The 18,868-nt window shown below is 39.6% G+C and overlaps 2 protein-coding genes across 2 annotated transcripts in view; one reads left to right on the forward strand and one right to left on the reverse strand.

Moving 5' to 3' along the window:
* Positions 1-4,611, reverse strand: part of spg11 (SPG11 vesicle trafficking associated, spatacsin) — a 34,256-nt gene extending 29,645 nt beyond the window's left edge. Inside the window, 6 exon segments of the mRNA XM_029433415.1 lie at positions 433-530; positions 532-571; positions 794-1,010; positions 2,205-2,432; positions 2,943-3,124; positions 4,273-4,611. Coding sequence (XP_029289275.1) covers positions 433-530; positions 532-571; positions 794-1,010; positions 2,205-2,432; positions 2,943-3,124; positions 4,273-4,475 — 968 coding nt within the window. The 5' untranslated portion in view covers positions 4,476-4,611.
* Positions 4,612-5,525: 914 nt separating this feature from the next.
* Positions 5,526-13,158, forward strand: ciao2a (cytosolic iron-sulfur assembly component 2A). Its single transcript, XM_029433114.1, has 6 exons — positions 5,526-5,777; positions 7,006-7,170; positions 11,696-11,745; positions 12,745-12,790; positions 12,864-12,973; positions 13,012-13,158. Exons 1-5 carry the CDS (start codon positions 5,750-5,752, stop codon positions 12,962-12,964), a joined length of 390 nt encoding a protein of 129 aa, XP_029288974.1. The 5' UTR covers positions 5,526-5,749; the 3' UTR covers positions 12,965-12,973; positions 13,012-13,158.
* The last annotated feature ends 5,710 nt before the right edge of the window (positions 13,159-18,868 follow it).

An 18,868-nucleotide genomic window follows, 5' to 3' on the forward strand; every position in this document is an offset into this window, starting at 1 on the left:
ACCTCCAGCAGGGGGCGACTCCTCTGGTTGTATAGAAGTCTATGAGAAAATGTTTCTTCTTCTCTCTTGATTTATTTCCTCAGTAACATTGTCCTGATGAGTTTATGTCTCAGTCTGTAGTTTTAAGTCTTCTTCAACATGATGTTCATTTAGTAACTGATGGAAACATTTAAAAGTAGAGGATAAAGCAGCGTCTCTTTAGGGCGGGGCTACCTGTGATTGACAGGTCTCCACCACGGTGTTTTTTTTACTACGTTTTCAATAAAAAACTAAATCAGTAACGTAGGTTTGATTAGATATAACATATGTTTTAGACTTTAATGTGCTTCATGATTTAACTCTGCATGTCTTTGTTCTCGTCAGTAAACTTGAACATCGTGTCGTGTTCTTGTTTCTGCGTCTCATCTTCAAAAGTGAAGTCTGTGAGTTTACCGGTCGGTGCCGAAGGTCGACCCGAGGGCGGCGAGGCTGCAGGTGGAGCTCGACAGGCTGTCCTGGTCTGTTGGATGCTGGGGCCGGAGGGGGGGGCGAGAGGGGGGGGGCAGCACACAGCAGGTGGTCTGTATACAAACTGGAAGACAGAGGTTAGTTTGATCTCTCAGTGGTACCGAGCAGGATTAACTGGTCCCTTTAATGTCCTTCTTTCACATTTGGCAGAAGAGACGGACAGCTGACATTATTCCTGTGAGCAGTTATCTGTTCATGTGTCCATTTTCTGAGGATTTGCATGTTTTATTGTTGCATTTTGAGTAACAACAAAGGAAGAAGAAACCGAAGCTTCCTACTGCTGTACCTGAAGTAGTGGTCGAGGTCGACGGCGACGGCGGTGTGAGTCTGAGTGACGGCGACGGCCGTGCTGAGGTCAGCTGACACCTGGAGGAGGCAGAAGGAGGACAAGGAGGAGACGGAGGAAGGAGAGGCGAGGAGCTCGTCCTCTGCCGGAGCAGCAGTCAGATAAGCCGGGAGGTCAACGCTGGCCAGCAGACGGCCGTCAGCGAGGCTCAACACCGCTGGAGCTCACAGTTAAAGAAGACGGGATGTTAACTCATAACTCCACTGAGGAAGACAGGGAGGTGTGGCTGAAAGCTCTGGAAACAGTCAGTAAATTGACTCGAAGTTAAGGTTTTATTTGTTAAACTTCTGTTTCATGTAGTTTAGTGAACATACATTTAGTATTGACAGATGAACAAATGAAGTTGTGTGTACTGTAATGTTTGTGGAGCTTAGTTTCCTTTAGTTTAGTTTCGTCAAGGACTTAGTTAGTTAGTTACCTACTTCCTCCAATTTGTTTAGTTTCATCAGAACTAGCTAAACTCTTGTGCATTCCTTTAAAAAACTGCTGTAAAAGTATATTAATATAATTTTCCACTTTAATCAAGTTAAATCTCTTAAGCAACTTCAGTCCTGATCATAGCTAAGTCAGTCTAAGTAGCAGCAGCACTAACAGCAGCAGCACTAACAGCAGCAGCAGCACAAACAGCAGCAGCACAAACAGCAGCACTAACAGTAGCAGCAGCACTAACAGCAGCAGCACTAACAGCAGCAGCAGCAGCACTAACAGCAGCAGCAGCAGCACTAACAGCAGCAGCACTAACAGTAGCAGCAGCACAAACAGCAGCACTAACAGTAGCAGCAGCACTAACAGCAGCACTAACAGCAGCACTAACAGCAGCACTAACAGCAGCACTAACAGTAACAGCAGCACTAACAGCAGCACTAACAGCAGCAGCACTAACAGTAGCAGCACTAACAGTAGCAGCAGCACAAACAGCAGCACTAACAGTAGCAGCAGCACTAACAGCAGCACTAACAGCAGCACTAACAGTAACAGCAGCACTAACAGCAACAGCAGCACTAACAGCAGCAGCACTAACAGCAGCAGCACTAACAGCAGCAGCAGCACAAACAGCAGCAGCACAAACAGCAGCACTAACAGTAGCAGCAGCACTAACAGCAGCACTAACAGTAGCAGCAGCACTAACAGCAGCACTAACAGTAGCAGCAGCACTAACAGTAGCAGCAGCACTAACAGCAGCACTAACAGTAGCAGCAGCACTAACAGTAGCAGCAGCACTAACAGCAGCAGCACTAACAGCAGCAGCACTAACAGCAGCAGCACTAAACAGCAGCAGCACTAGCAGCAGCAGCACTAGCAGCAGCAGTATTTGTATGGCTTGCATTAGTATACACAGTATTCAGGATACATATGAGTCCGGTGGAGCTGAGGACGAACAGGGTGTCTCTGCACACACACTGGTGCACAGCAGTGTGTGTGCTGCTGTCAGTCAGCCGGATGTTGCAGCAGGATAACGTCTGCGGCTCCTCCTCCGTCTGCAGCCACTGCAGCTGCAGCAGCCAATCACCGTTCAGCAGCATGCAGCCGAGGCCGGCGGCAAACGACAACACACACACCGACTGCAGCTCACACACACCTGCAAAGAAACACTCAGTATATTATAATATGTATACATTAAGGCGAGACAAGGGTGGTGATGGTCTAGTGGTTTAGTGGTACGCCTTCCAAAACTAAACACTAGAAGGTCGAGAGTTCAACACCAGGCTGCCACCAGGGTACCCCTGAGCAAGGCACTTAACCCTGAGCTGCTCCAGGGAGACTGTCCCTGTACTTAGTGCACTGTAAGTCGCTCTGGATAAGAGCGTCTGCTCAATGATCTGTAATGTACTGACACTACAATCAAAGACTTTGTTATGCACTGGTTAGTTTATCTTCCAGAACATCTTCTTCAGACGAGAGGAACATGAGAACATCAGAGTGTGTGTGTGTAACTGTGTGTGTAACAGCTACATTACATAACGCCTCATGTACATATTAAACACTTGTAATATAAACTGTGTTGATGTGAGTCATGAAGTGGGGAAGCTTCATGATATCTGTTAGTTACATGTTTGATATTCTGTATATGCGTGGGGTCAGAACTCACCGTCGTCCTGCTCTCTGACGGTCTGCAGCAGACGACCTGCAGGACATCCAGAGACTCGGAGCAGAGAGATGGAGGCTGAACGCTCTGCTTCCACCTCCAGCAGCTTCACGTCCCACTGAGAGCCGACAGCCAGCAGCCTGAAGCTGCCGACACCCCGACCGGGACCCTCCTCCCAGGAGAAACTGGGAAGAGCAGAAGTGCAACACGTTGGTTTCTTTTGAAGGCTATTGTCTAAAATATCCTTGCATGAACTTTAATGCTTCATAATACCTTTTATTTATTGGAAACATTAGAGCTGCAACGATGATCCAACTTATGAAGGAATGTCTGTTTTTAGCCTCTCAGATGTGGACATTTCCTGCTTTTAACGGTTTTATATCATATTAAAATGAACATCTTTGAGTTTTGTACGATATATGGACGTAACCTTTAACCATCTTTACGTTATAGATTTATCGTACGATAAATGAACATGAACTCGGCCTTTTTAACATTTTCAAATAATCGTACGATACATAGACATCACCATTATTTTTTTAATTTTGACTTATCGTAAAACACATCTACCATTTTTACATTTTCGATATATCGTACAATATATGAACATTTACGCTATCGACTTGTTATTATTATATATATATATATTATAATATATTATATTATGCATTATTGTTATATCAGTGGCATAAAGGGTCTCAACATTACAAGAACATCGTTTATCGTAATTATTTCTGGGATAATATCTCGTCCAACAAAAGTAATTATCGGGACTTTGGGAGGTCCCAGCACGAGGGGGAAATCCAGATACTGAGTGTTTAGCACAGCAGGGGGGGGGGGGGGGTGAACTGCTGCTGAACTATGGATCAATCAAAGAACATTCCTCAGTTGATTGATCAGCACATCTATATCTATATAGATAGATATATATTATACAGACAGGTCTGTCTGTCTGTCTGTCTGTATATATATATATATATATATATATATATATATATATATATATATATATATATATATATATAAATAAAACAAAACAGAAATCCAAAAGAAAGCTCGAAAATAATGTAACATACAGTAAATAGCATTTGAATAATCGATTAAAGATATTTATCAAGTGAAGATGCATTAGGTGTGCCACTATACTCTGAGGATGTGGTGCTTTCTGTGATTTAAATCATAGTAAACTGACAAAACCCCAAGTTAAAGAGGACACATTGGGATCTTTAGGAGCTAGAAATGGACAATGTATTGCTATTTTCTGAAATGAATATAAAAATGTCCTGAGTCAGACTAAAACAAACTGTATTGTGCAAAAAGGGAAGCGACTCACTCTGCGTGACATCCGTCCACTGCGGCCGGAGGAGCCTCTCTGTCCGCCGGGTCCCAGACCACCAGGCGCCCGCCGAGCCCGAGACACCCGAGCAGCGAGCCTCCAGGAGCCAGCTGAGCTTTCTGGATGTCCGCTACCTGTCCGCAGTGTCGGTTCTCCGGGATCACACACACCTCTATGGCGCTGCTCTCCGCTTCCAACATGTCCACACGTTAAACAAACCACTTGTTCAACAGGAAGTGAGCTACGAGACATTTCTGAAGAAGACACTCAGCTGATTATAGCGACAGTCCCAGGAAGGTTTGGACGCTTCTTCCTGTCAAAGCAGTCACGTGACCTGTCTGCCCTGTCAGCTGACCGGATCTGACCAATAGAGACGAGCTAAAAACAAAAGTCTACTTAATCAAATGACGATGTCGCTGCAACTCGTGATCAACGTTTAAAATGTTTAAAACAAATACACATCATGAATTATTTTACATTTATACATACTTGTTTATTCAGCAACACAATTATTTTTTTTCTGTTTCCCATTAAAGTAATGTGGCTAGTAAATTAAGCCCATAAATCTTGAAGATGTAATAATGTATAAAAATAATAATAATAATAATGAAATGCACTTAACCTGTGACTGTGATTGTGACTGATAATGTAATACCTTGTAATGTAATGTAATACATTTATTACATTTTCATGTGAGTCATTTTTAAAATCAAAACTGATACCAACGTAATGTCAATTCCCCAAATATGAAATTAGTGTCAAATGTTAGTGTTGTTAGTAAGCTAACATGAAACTAACATTATTATAAATTGTGTTTACTTGCACACTTGACATTTAGATTATTACACTAGCCTCACCGTCAAAATTAAGACTCAATAAAATGCTTGTATTACTTTTTTATTGGACAATAAACAATATATATAATAATTACACCAAGGATGAAATTTGTAATTTTCTTATATAATAATACAAGTAATACAAATGAAAAAAATTAAAATTAAATAACGAAAAGGTACAGGGTTTGTATACATTTATATCTACATAATAAAAGTGTGTTTGAAATTTGCCAGTTTCCCACAAATAAGTCAAATGTCACTGCAGCTTCCAGGAAGGTTTTTTAAAACATATTTATAGCAACACATGTTGAAATGCAAGTAAGCTTTGATCAATGTTATCAAAAATAAGTAATCGTTTAGTATAGCTTTTGATCATCGATTGCTTTTCCCTGAAAATATAGGAAGCGGAAGCGAGACGGAGCCGCTGATTGGCTGCAGCAACACCCGCTGATCTGTGTACAGTTTCATGTGTAGAGCGCGTTAAATGTATTTCCTGATAAGATAGAGATCCACTAACGGCAGTCCTGTTTATTATGGCGTTTCCTAAAGAGTGGAAATAGTGCTCAGTCTTGTGTCGTTAACTGCCACTAAGGTTTTACAGTTTTCTGGACAACAGGAATGACCTGAAGACTAAAAAGATGGAGGAGAAAGCGTTAGAGGTGTACGGTGAGTGAAGCAGGCCTGATGTTACTGCTGTGGAGTCAGTGGAGGTGCCGAACACTGTTATCTGATGAGACAATGCTTACTGTATGATGCAGTGAGCTCGTTATGACAGGTCGCCCGCATTGAAGGCAAGGTTAAATAGACGATTTATTGAATGGAGTTTGGTGTGTAATTAAAGTATCTTATAACTAGTGCTGGTACAGAACTGTAAATGGAGTTTGGTCTGCTTGTCGTGAACGGTTCATATTGTGATTATTTCTGGAACAGAACTTAAATAACGTGTTTTCTGAATGGAGTTTGGTTTGATTGGAGTGAATGAAACACTTTCGGACTACACAGTACTTAATAGTTGATTTCTGGAATAGAGTTTGGTGAGTTTATAATTAAAGTCACATGACCAGTGCTGAAACAGAATTCAAATGGATGATTTTCTAAATAGAGTTTAGGGATTTTTGTAGTGACCGGCGCATATTGGGATTCATACTGGAACAGAACTTAAATAAATGGTTTTCTGAATGGAGTTTGGTTTGATAGGAGTGAGAGGCACATATTGGTCGGAGTGAATGGTGCTTAATGGGAACACGTAGTTCATAAATAGCTGATTTTCTGAATTGAGTTTGGTGTGGTTGGATTGGTCAGGACACACCAGGACCGGTATTGTACAAAACTGGAATTCTTTCTCTACTGTAACTAAATAATGGTATTCCAGAACAGTAATTACCATAACATACTGTTGTTACACTTTTTTCTTCTCATCAAACCGTTCATTATTTTTCTGGAAGCCACTAAAAACCTTCTCGGGGACAATAGAAACAATTCTATTTGAAAATGATTACTTTAACATCAAACTGTATGAAACAGGATGCAGTTTAAGTTTAGGTTTTGTAATGTTAAAGTTGAAATGATATGGTGAAGTTAATTAATAGCAATCAAATCCATTAATAATATAGTATTCTATTATTATTATTATTATTATTATTATTATTATTATTATTATTAGTTCATCGATGCATTAGGTTTTTCATTTGCAGGAGTGAAACCAGTTCTCATTAAATAACACATTTTATATATATATATTTATATATGTTTTGTATAACATGTTTTGATTTTGATTCAGTTTAATGTTATCAGGCTCTATATACTCTAATGTGTTACTACTTACTGTCTAGCTTTAGCCTTAATGTTAGTTTCAGTAAACACCGACACTTCTTGTTTCCTGCACTCTTATCAGATGTGATTCGGTCGATCCGGGACCCAGAGAAGCCCAACACCCTGGAGGAGCTGGACGTGGTGACGGAGAAATGTGTGGAGGTCCAGGAGCTCGGGGACGACGAGTACCTCATCATTATCAAGTTCTCTCCAACCGTCCCTCACTGCTCCCTGGCCACTCTGATCGGTGAGTCGCTCTGCTGACATTACAGGAATACAAACAAGCAAGGTCTGAATAACCTCATCTTCTGAAGGCCACACACACACACACACACACACACACACACACACACACACACACACACACACACACACACACACACACACACACACACAGCTTGGTGTGTTGGGATTAGTAGTTGAACAGAACTAAAATAAGCAGTTTTCTGAATGGAGTGTGGTTGTATTTGCGTGACGGCTGACTCGTGTTATTGCTGATGAAGAACCAACATGTAGAACTGATGCTTTGGTTCCAGCTCAGACAATAAATAAACAAAAAGATGTCTCACTATTTATTTTTCCAATCTTTAATCAGAATTAGAAACCAAACCAGTGAAATAATATTAAGATTCATAACAATGGTAAAAGTTTAGGCCAATTATTAATATTTACAAAAGTGTTTCACTGAGCCACTAAATAACAGTTTATTTAGTTTTGCTTATGTGTTGTTCTCTCTCAGAAACAGGGAGATGCTGCTGTTTGCTGATGAATGTTAAATGCACTTATTATAAGTTCAGTTATTTAATGATCTGTGGAGTTTGATCAAAGCAACAACCACAGCACTCTCTGATCCCCAGATGAAGCTCTTTCCTTGTGTGAGACGTTAAAGCTTTAAGCTTTTAATCACAAGTGAGAATTAAAAGGATTTCATCTGCAGCTGATGCTATTTTGTGGCAGAATTAAACGTGTATATAATAATACTAACTACTGTTGGGATTTATACTTTACTTTAATTAACACGTTACAAAACCATGACTCATGTTGTTGAGGAATAATGAACTCGGTCTGGAGCGAATAGTTTGAAGCTTTATTCACAACGTCGACAGACAAGTTCTAATGCAACGTTTTGTTTGATTTATTTCTGCATATCTTCATGTTTAAAGTATCTGTGCAGTCGGCTGCACTGATGTTATCAGTATTAAACTATTTGACTCAGACTCCAGAGGGGCAGGATTCATCCAAACATCCAATAACTCCAAAAGTCTTATTTTATTATTTCCAAAATTCACAACATGATTTTATTATGTTATTATATTCTGCTTCGAAAATGATTTAATAAAAACATTTTAACTCAGTCAGATCATTCACTTTATTCAAATGAAGGATTTAACAGAAGCTTTAAGTGTTTAAGTTTTATTGTTAGTATACAAATACAGTATACAGTAATAATAATAATAATAATAATAATAATAATAATAATAAGCTTTATTAGTAGAGCACCTTTCATACAAGAATTTCAGCCCAAAGTGCTTCACAGCAGAAACATAACAATTAGTACAAGGACAGAATAAGATCATTTACAGTACAATAATCACAGTGTTGATGTAAATGAGTCTGAAGTACCATTATAAAAATAGCAGAATTAAAATAGTTTAAAATAACATAGGAGATCATGCCTAGTGTCTGTATCTGTGCCGTACTTAACGACCCTACTGCCGGGATCATCACACCATTCTTGTAAATGTTTTAAACTATCAGAAACATATTTTGAAAGCATGAGATCAACAATGGGCCCCTGTGGCCCTTCAGCTGGTTTACTCCCTTCAGTTAAAGCCAGTTTTTCTCCAATACATATTTATCAGAAAAACTTCCTCTTGTTCCCGTGGTAACACAGTCTATTTGATCTCAGGCTTTTCAAAAATACACTCTGAAATTTATCTCAGTTACCTTTACACATTCAATGTTAAACCAGGTGTTGCAAACATTGCAAATTCATTTAAAATATCACCATTAAAAGGCTAAAGTAAAGAGATATAAAATATCACTATTAAAAGGCTAAAGTAAAGAGATATATAATATCACTATTAAAAGGCTAAAGTAAAGAGATATAAAATATCACTATTAAAAGGCTAAAGTAAGAGATATAAAATATCACTATTAAAAGGCTAAAGTAAAGAGATATAAAATATCACTATTAAAAGGCTAAAGTAAAGAGATATATAAATATCACTATTAAAAGGCTAAAGTAAAGATATATAAAATATCACTATTAAAAGGCTAAAGTAAAGAGATATAAAATATCACCTATTAAAAGGCTAAAGTAAGAGATATAAAATATCACTATTAAAAGGCTAAAGTAAGAGATATAAAATATCACTATTAAAAGGCTAAAGTAAAAATATATAAAATATCACCATTAAAAGGCTAAAGTAAAAATATATAAAATATCACCATTAAAAGGCTAAAGTAAAGAGATATAAAATATCACCATTAAAAGGCTAAAGTAAAGAGATATAAAATATCACTATTAAAAGGCTAAAGTAAAGAGATATAAAATATCACCATTAAAAGGCTAAAGTAAAGAGATATAAAATATCACTATTAAAAGGCTAAAGTAAAGAGATATAAAATATCACCATTAAAAGTCTAAAGTAAAGAGATATAAAATATCACCATTAAAAGGCTAAAGTAAAGAGATATAAAATATCACCATTAAAAGGCTAAAGTAAAGAGATATAAAATATCACCATTAAAAGGCTAAAGTAAGAGATATAAAATATCACTATTAAAAGGCTAAAGTAAAAATATATAAAATATCACCATTAAAAGGCTAAAGTAAAAATATATAAAATATCACCATTAAAAGGCTAAAGTAAAGAGATATAAAATATCACCATTAAAAGGCTAAAGTAAAGAGATATAAAATATCACTATTAAAAGGCTAAAGTAAAGAGATATAAAATATCACCATTAAAAGGCTAAAGTAAAGAGATATAAAATATCACCATTAAAAGGCTAAAGTAAGAGATATAAAATATCACTATTAAAAGGCTAAAGTAAAAATATATAAAATATCACCATTAAAAGGCTAAAGTAAAAATATATAAAATATCACCATTAAAAGGCTAAAGTAAAGAGATATAAAATATCACTATTAAAAGGCTAAAGTAAAGAGATATAAAATATCACCATTAAAAGGCTAAAGTAAAGAGATATAAAATATCACCATTAAAAGTCTAAAGTAAAGAGATATAAAATATCACCATTAAAAGGCTAAAGTAAAGAGATATAAAATATCACTATTAAAAGGCTAAAGTAAAGAGATATAAAATATCACTATTAAAAGGCTAAAGTAAAGAGATATAAAATATCACTATTAAAAGGCTAAAGTAAAGAGATATAAAATATCACTATTAAAAGGCTAAAGTAAAGAGATGTGTTTTTAGCTTACTTGTGAAGATATTGAGCGAGCTTGCCTCCCTAATGTCTGCAGGTAAAGTGTTCCATAGCTTTGGTAAAGCTTTATAATTTATCGACATGCAGTAAGCGGCTGCAGTGGACTTTAATGTTCTGCACTGCTGCACAATTCATGTTCGTGACTTCAGTGTAACTGGAGCTGCAACATAAAGTCCGACCGTTGCACTAATGACAGGAAAGTTATTAAATATTCAATAAAGAAATCAAATCTGAATGTTGCAACTACATTGGTCTATTTGAAGCTATTGTTCTGCTCTTAAATCATTTTACCTGTTTTGAAATTAATGTACCTGCAGGATTATTGCATTTAATTTAATTTTGGGAATACAAATAGAATACGGGAGAATAGAATTACAATTCTTTTCCATTTTTGTCATGACATAAATCTCCCCAGCGGCCTCAACATTGTAACAATGTTAGCAATAAGCTCTTATGAATATTCTAAGTATAAAAACATAATCATGAATAAGTAGATAAAAAATAATAAATTACAAAATGAGTTGTATGTTTATTGTATAGTTTTTGTATATTTATGTTTCTTGTACACATTTGTTATTGATCTTTTTAGGATATCTTTTTGGGGGGGGCTTCAAAGCCTTTTTCTTGCTTTGATTTGAAGCATCAACAGGAAATGATTTGGTGTCAGGCCAAACTGATTCCAGCCTCTTAAAAGTGATTCGTCTGAACGTCTTTGATTTGTTTAGTATAACAAAACATGTGAGGAAATAATTTAGGAAACTCTGATGGACTGTAAATGATCTCCACAGCGGACACGCTCACGTGCTGCGCTGGCTGTAATCCAACTGTAATCCAGTTGTAATCCAGCTGTGATCCATCTGTACCTGTTGAAACTTGTGTTAACGACCAAACAACAAACAGAACTGTGGGTGGGATTACGCAGCTTTTTAATTTGAAGAAGTTAAGATGAATAAATGATGAAGCTGTTTGTGGCACGTAGCGAATCGACTTTTCTGGGAATTGATCCAGAAAAGAGGAGAATCAACAACCAGTTCCACCCCGACATTAATCACTGACTGAAGTACGTGGACATGAAGCACAATCCATTAAAAGAAGCACTATATAAAGTTTAACTGAAGAGATCTCCACACTGGGATCAGACGCTGCCTCCCAAACATTCAGCCCTCAGTGAAGTAATGAATCAGTTCGGTGTGTTGTTGAACTTCCTGTTTCTGCAGCAGCTTCATTTCCCCGCAGACGTCAACACTCTTCTCTACATGTTGCGTCTCTTCATCTGTGTTCTTTGCTCGTCTGATGCTTCTGTTGTGTGTCTGCAGGTCTGTGTTTACAAGTGAAGCTGCAGCGATGTCTGCCGTTCAAACACAAGGTGAGTTCACAGCAGGAAGCTTTTTAATGATGATAGTGGAACATGGTCAACAGGCCGTGATCGCATGAACACATTCATGAACGTTCTCCTCTTTCAAAGCGAACAGAAGAAGCTTTTCATTAACGAGTGAGAGAAGCAGAGAGCAGGTTCTGTAAACACAGTGTTGCAGAGCTGCTGCATTAAAGCTGCTTCACACACACACACACACACAACCTAACGCATGATAAACAGGCTCATACCTGGCGGAGATAACAACCCTCCAAACTGCACGTTGATGTTGTACGTTGTATGTTTATTCTGTACTTTATAAGTTTATGTTTTATGTTGTTCGTTGTTCGTTGTTCGTTGTAAATTGTTTGTTGTATGTTGTACATTGTTCGTTGTTCGTTGTACGTTGTATGTTGTACATTGTTCGTTGTAAGTTGTTTGTTGTAAGTTGTACGTTGTATGTTGTACGTTGTACGTTGTAAGTTGTATGTTGTTCGTTGTATGTTGTACGTTGTACGTTGTAAGTTGTATGTTGTTCGTTGTTTGTTGTACGTTGTAAGTTGTATGTTGTTCGTTGTACGTTGTACGTTGTAAGTTGTATGTTGTTCGTTGTAAGTTGTTCGTTGTAAGTTGTATGTTGTTCGTTGTAAGTTGTTCGTTGTAAGTTGTACGTTGTACGTTGTAAGTTGTATGTTGTTCGTTGTAAGTTGTTCGTTGTAAGTTGTATGTTGTTCGTTGTACGTTGTACGTTGTAAGTTGTATGTTGTTCGTTGTTTGTTGTACGTTGTAAGTTGTTGTTTGTTGTATGTTGTTCGTTGTATGTTGTTCGTTGTATGTTGTACATTGTGGTATATTAGTATTTATTCTGTTTACATTATTACCTGTTGCTGCACGTGTCCTGGTCTATTATTCTGCAGTTTTCAATCCTCTTGGTTTCTTTACTTTGTTCTTAATTGAATAAGTAACATGAAGTGTTCTTTTAACATCAGTTCTTCTTCTTTCTCTTCTCAGCTGGAAATCTACATTTCAGAAGGAACGCATTCTACTGAAGAAGATAGTGAGTTTTATTAGTGTGTGTGTGTGTGTGTGTGGGTCGTCTTGTCTCGCTGTAACAGTGTGTGTGTCTCCAGTTAACAAGCAGATCAACGATAAGGAGCGAGTCGCGGCCGCCATGGAAAACCCCAACCTGAGGGAGATCGTGGAGCAGTGTGTCACCGAGCCTGACGACTGACAGGACGCCGTGTGTGTGTGTGTGTGTGTGTGTGTGTGTGTGTGTGTGTGTGTGTGTGTGTGTGTGTGTGTGTGTGTGTGTGTGTGTGTGTGTGTGTTAAATGTAATCACTCAGATTCTCCTGACGAGATGATGGGATTTATTTTTAACGTGTTGTATAAAAGAATCTGGTATTAAAATCTGCTTTAACGAGAATCTGCTTTTGAGTCGTGTGTGATTGACAGTTTTGTGTCTTTAAATCAGGAGATCAGTCAGAGAAACAAACGCACATTATTATCAAACACGGGATTACATGTGAGACATTACAGGCGGAATGCTCCGATCAATTAGATTCTATTTATCTTCCACAACTCGTTTAGAGGAAACATGAGAGTGTGAGTTTGTAACTGTGTGTGTAGATTTAAACTCTCCACAGCTACATTACATAACGCCTCATGTACATATTAAACACTTGTAATATAAACTTGTGTTGATGTGAGTCATGAAGTGGGGAAGCTTCATGATATCTGTTAGTTACATGTATGACTCTGTTCACCTGTAGTGTGTACAACATGTATGACTCTGTTCACCTGTAGTGTGTACAACATGTATGACCCTGTTCACCTGTAGTGTGTACAACATGTATGACCTGTTCTACTGTTCACCTGTAGTGTGTACAACATGTATGACTCTGTTCACCTGTAGTGTGTACAACATGTATGACTCTGTTCACCTGTAGTGTGTACAACATGTATGACCCTGTTCACCTGTAGTGTGTACAACATGTATGACCCTGTTCACCTGTAGAGTGTATAACATGTATGACTCTGTTCACCTGTAGTGTGTACAACATGTATGACTCTGTTCACCTGTAGTGTGTACAACATGTATGACTCTGTTCACCTGTAGTGTGTACAACATGTATGACTCTGTTCACCTGTAGTGTGTACAACATGTATGACCCTGTTCACCTGTAGTGTGTACAACATGTTTGACCCTGTTCACCTGTAGTGTGTACAACATGTATGATCCTGTTCACCTGTAGTGTGTACAACATGTATGACTCTGTTCACCTGTAGTGTGTACAACATGTATGACCCTGTTCACCTGTAGTGTGTACAACATGTATGATCCTGTTCACCTGTAGTGTGTACAACATGTATGACCCTGTTCACCTGTAGTGTGTACAACATGTATGACTCTGTTCACCTGTAGTGTGTACAACATGTATGACTCTGTTCACCTGTAGTGTGTACAACATGTATGACTCTGTTCACCTGTAGTGTGTACAACATGTATGACTCTGTTCACCTGTAGTGTGTACAACATGTATGACTCTGTTCACCTGTAGTGTGTACAACATGTATGACTCTGTTCACCTGTAGTGTGTACAACATGTATGACCCTGTTCACCTGTAGTGTGTACAACATGTATGACTCTGTTCACCTGTAGTGTGTACAACATGTATGACTCTGTTCACCTGTAGTGTGTACAACATGTATGACTCTGTTCACCTGTAGTGTGTACAACATGTATGACCCTGTTCACCTGTAGTGTGTACAACATGTATGACTCTGTTCACCTGTAGTGTGTACAACATGTATGACTCTGTTCACCTGTAGTGTGTACAACATGTATGACCCTGTTCACCTGTAGTGTGTACAACATGTATGACTCTGTTCACCTGTAGTGTGTACAACATGTATGACCCTGTTCACCTGTAGTGTGTACAACATGTATGACTCTGTTCACCTGTAGTGTGTACAACATGTATGACCTGTTCACCTGTAGTGTGTACAACATGTATGACCTGTTCACCTGTAGTGTGTACAACATGTATGACCCTGTTCACCTGTAGTGTGTACAACATGTATGACTCTGTTCACCTGTAGTGTGTACAACATGTATGACTCTGTTCACCTGTAGTGTGTACAACATGTATGACTCTGTTCACCTGTAGTGTGTACAACATGTATGACCCTGTTCACCTGTAGTGTGTACAACATGTATGACCTGTTCACCTGTAGTGTGTACACATATGACTCTGTCACCTGTAGTGTGTACAACATGTATGAATGTTACAATACATATCTTTATCAAATCAATCAAATCAAATTTATTTGTATAGCCAATATCACAAATTATACATTTGTCTCAGTGTGCTTTACAGACTGTACAGGTTACGACATCCTCTGTCCTTAGACCCTCGCATCGCACAAGGAAAAACTTCCTAAAAGAAACCTCAAAATTAAAGGGGAAAAAATGGAAGAAACCTTAGGGAGAGCAACTGAGGAGGGATCCCTCTCCCAGGACGGACAGACGTGCAATAGATGTCGTGTGTACAGGATAAACAACATAGTACAAATACAACATTTGACAGAAATTATGTTGTGTTGGAAAAAAAAAAGAAATAGAAAGTATGGATGAATCCAGGAAAATGTCAATAAGGCTTCCTGGTGTCCAGCAGGACCAGGTCAGCAGGCGCTGTCACGATTCATGATCCTGACGTAAACTTTATCAGTGGCAACCTGCCACATGAGAGACAGACACTCCGGGGATGATACCCCGGATGGTGAGTTAGTAACATACATTTACATAAATGCATACAGATAGAGAGGGAGAAGAAGAGAGAGGGAGGGGAGGAGAGAGGAAGAGAAGGAAGAGAGCAGGGAGGTGTCCCCCGGCAGTCTAAGCCTATAGCAGCATAACTAGGGGCTGATCCAGGGCAAACCTGAGCCAGCCCTAACTATAAGCTTTATCAAAAAGGAAAGTCTTTAGCCTACTCTTAAATGTGGAGAGGGTGTCTGCCTCCCGAACACAAACTGGAAGCTGGTTCCACTGGAGAAGAGCTTGATAGCTGAAGGCTCTGGCTCCCATTGTACTCTTAGAGACTCTAGGAACCACAAGTAAGCAGTCTGGGAGCGTAATGCTCTAGTTGGTTTATAAGGTACTATGAGATATTTAAGTCCTTTAAAGGAGCTTTTCTCTAAAGGAGCTTTTTCTCACACTCTTCAGCAGAAGTCTCCACTTCAGCAGCACTTACATACACCAAACTTTCCACGTTCATTCCTCTCTATATTCTGAAGCTTTGTGCAGAGGGCTTTGTTCACATGTCACTCACAGCTCATGTTATACACGCTACACTCACTACATGCAGGATGTTATTGCCCTCTTCCAGCATCCTCCACATTTCTCTGTTTCTCCCAATGTCTGACACATTTTCACACCTTTTGTTTCCTTTGTCTGAACATCATGTGCTAAGAGTGAGAACAACTGTAATTTCAGATGCTCTGGAAAGAATAATTCCAGTTTCTTATGAAGGTTTAAAGAGGGGCATGCAAATCAGATTTTCCCGTGGAGCTCGGGGTGCAGAGAGGTGCACTGACTGTAAGGGGGCAGGAGCAACACTGATGAATATTAGATTATGACAGATTCATGCAATTTCATCAAAACGCAGTGAACAAAGCCTCTGAACCTCCACTCTGGTGAGGAAGGGCTCCACCTGTTTCTGAGGTGGAGGTTCGTCTGATGCAGTGATGCAGCTCCACCTGCAGGGGGCGCTGTTGAGCCTGATGGAAGATCCTGAGAGGAATCAGCACACACTGACACTTTAAAACCTCCTAGAGCAGGGGTCGGGAACCTATGGCTCTTTCGATGACACGATATGGCTCGCAGACAATTTTGAGCTGACATTTTTTAACATGATTAATTAAGAAGTAATAAATAATTATACTGTGTCATTTAAAATAAAACATTTAGCAGCGGATTTGTTTTTAGTTCTCCCCTCTCCTTCCTCCGCTCCGTCTCTGGCTATAGGTTAAGGTGTGTTCACACGTGTCTGTGATCACACTGAAGCTGCAGTTCTAACTGTGAGATGCTTCGTTGTGTCCCACACACAGTCCGGCTCACATGGTCCCAGAGATCTGTGCTGTGTTTCTCTTTGCTTTACAAAACCTTTCATTTCATTCACACATTTAGATTCTTCCTCAAATGTGTCCCCCCCCGTGGTTGTGCCATGCATTGATTTCATTAACAACATTCGTCTCTCAGGATTTCTTCAAGTCAACAATCTCTTCTCTGCTTTGACGTGTCGTTGCAGCGATCATGTGTAACCCTTAACTCAGCAGTTTCTGTTGTCGTGTTGTGTTTCATTATGTCCTATCTGCACGACGTGATATTTGCGTTCTGTGTGAAAGTATTCATGACAAGAGTTAATATATAAAGACATGCACACGTAAAGGCCTTCAGTCGGGAGCTGCAGCTTCATTTAAAGCTTTCTGATTGTGGAATACAAATGAGTTGTTAGTCTGAGACGAGCGGTCGACCTGCTGTGTCACTAATGAGCCTCGATCTGTGTCTCCTGTAGATCTGAGAGAGATGGCTCCGGAATAGTTATTTAATGAAATACAGAAATACAGACATAAATCTCGGTTCAGTAATTCGAATTTCTGTGACTTGTTGTCTTCGGGCATCAATTTATTGTGAAGCACTTAAAAAACGAAGTAAAGTCCTGACAGTTCTGCTAAATCAAATCCAATCCAATCCAATCAAATTTATTTGTATAGCCCAATATCACAAATTATACATTTGTCTCAGTGTTTACAGACTGTACAGGTTACGACACCCTCTGTCCTTAGACCCTCTGTCCTTACACCCTCTGTCCTTAGACCCTCTGTCCTTAGACCCTCTGTTCTTAGACCCTCTGTCCTTAGACCCTCTGTCCTTAGAACCTCTGTTCTTAGACCCTCTGTCCTTAGATCCTCTGTCCTTACACCCTCTGTCCTTAGACCCTCTGTCCTGAGACCCTCTGTCCTTACACCCTCTGTCCTTAGACCCTCTGTCCTTAGACCCTCTGTCCTTAGATCCTCTGTCCTTACACCCTCTGTCCTGAGACCCTCTGTACTTACACCCTCTGTCCTTACACCCTCTGTCCTGAGACCCTCTGTCCTTACACCCTCTGTCCTTAGACCCTCTGTCCTTAGACCCTCTGTCCTTACACCCTCCGTCCTTACACCCTCTGTCCTGAGACCCTCTGTCCTTACACCCTCTGTCCTTAGACCCCTCTTAGACCCTCTGTCCTTAGACCCTCTGTCCTTACACCCTCCGTCCTTACACCCTCTGTCCTGAGACCCTCTGTCCTTACACCCTCTGTCCTTAGACCCTCTGTCCTTAGATCCTCTGTCCTTAGACCCTCTGTCCTGAGACCCTCTGTCCTGAGACCCTCTGTCCTTAGACCCTCTGTCCTTAGACCCTCGCATTGCACAAGGAATAACTTCCTAAAAGAAACCCCAAAATTAAAGGGGAAAAAATGGAAGAAACCTCGGGGAGAGACTGAGGAGGGATCCCTCTCCCAGGACGGACAGACGTGCAATAGATGTCGTGTGTACAGGATAAACAACATAGTACAAATACAACATTTGACAGAGAATTATGTTGTGTTGAAAAAAAGAGAAAGTATGGATGAATCCAGGAAAATGTCAAAAAGGCTTCCCTGGTGTCCAGCAGGACCAGGGCAGCAGGCACAGCCACAGGTTCATGATCCTGACGTGAACTTTATCAGTGGCAACCTGCCACATGAGAGACAGACACTCCGGGGATGATGCCGATGATGAGTTAGTAACATACATTTACATAAATGCATACAGATAGAGAGGGAGAAGAGAGAGGGAGGGAGGAGAGAGGAAGAGAAGGAAGAGAGCAGGGAGGTGTCCCCCGGCAGTCTAAGCCTATAGCAGCATAACTAGGGGCTGATCCAAGGCAAACCTGAGCCAGCCCTAACTATAAGCTTTATCAAAAAGGAAAGTCTTTAGCCTGCTCTTAAATGTGGAGAGTGTGTCTGCCTCCCGAACACAAACTGGAAGCTGGTTCCACTGGAGAGGAGCTTGATAGCTGAAGGCTCTGGCTCCCATTGTACTCTTAGAGACT

Source organism: Cottoperca gobio, chromosome 6 (assembly GCF_900634415.1).
Source record: "Cottoperca gobio chromosome 6, fCotGob3.1, whole genome shotgun sequence".
Lineage (NCBI taxonomy): Eukaryota > Metazoa > Chordata > Actinopteri > Perciformes > Bovichtidae > Cottoperca > Cottoperca gobio.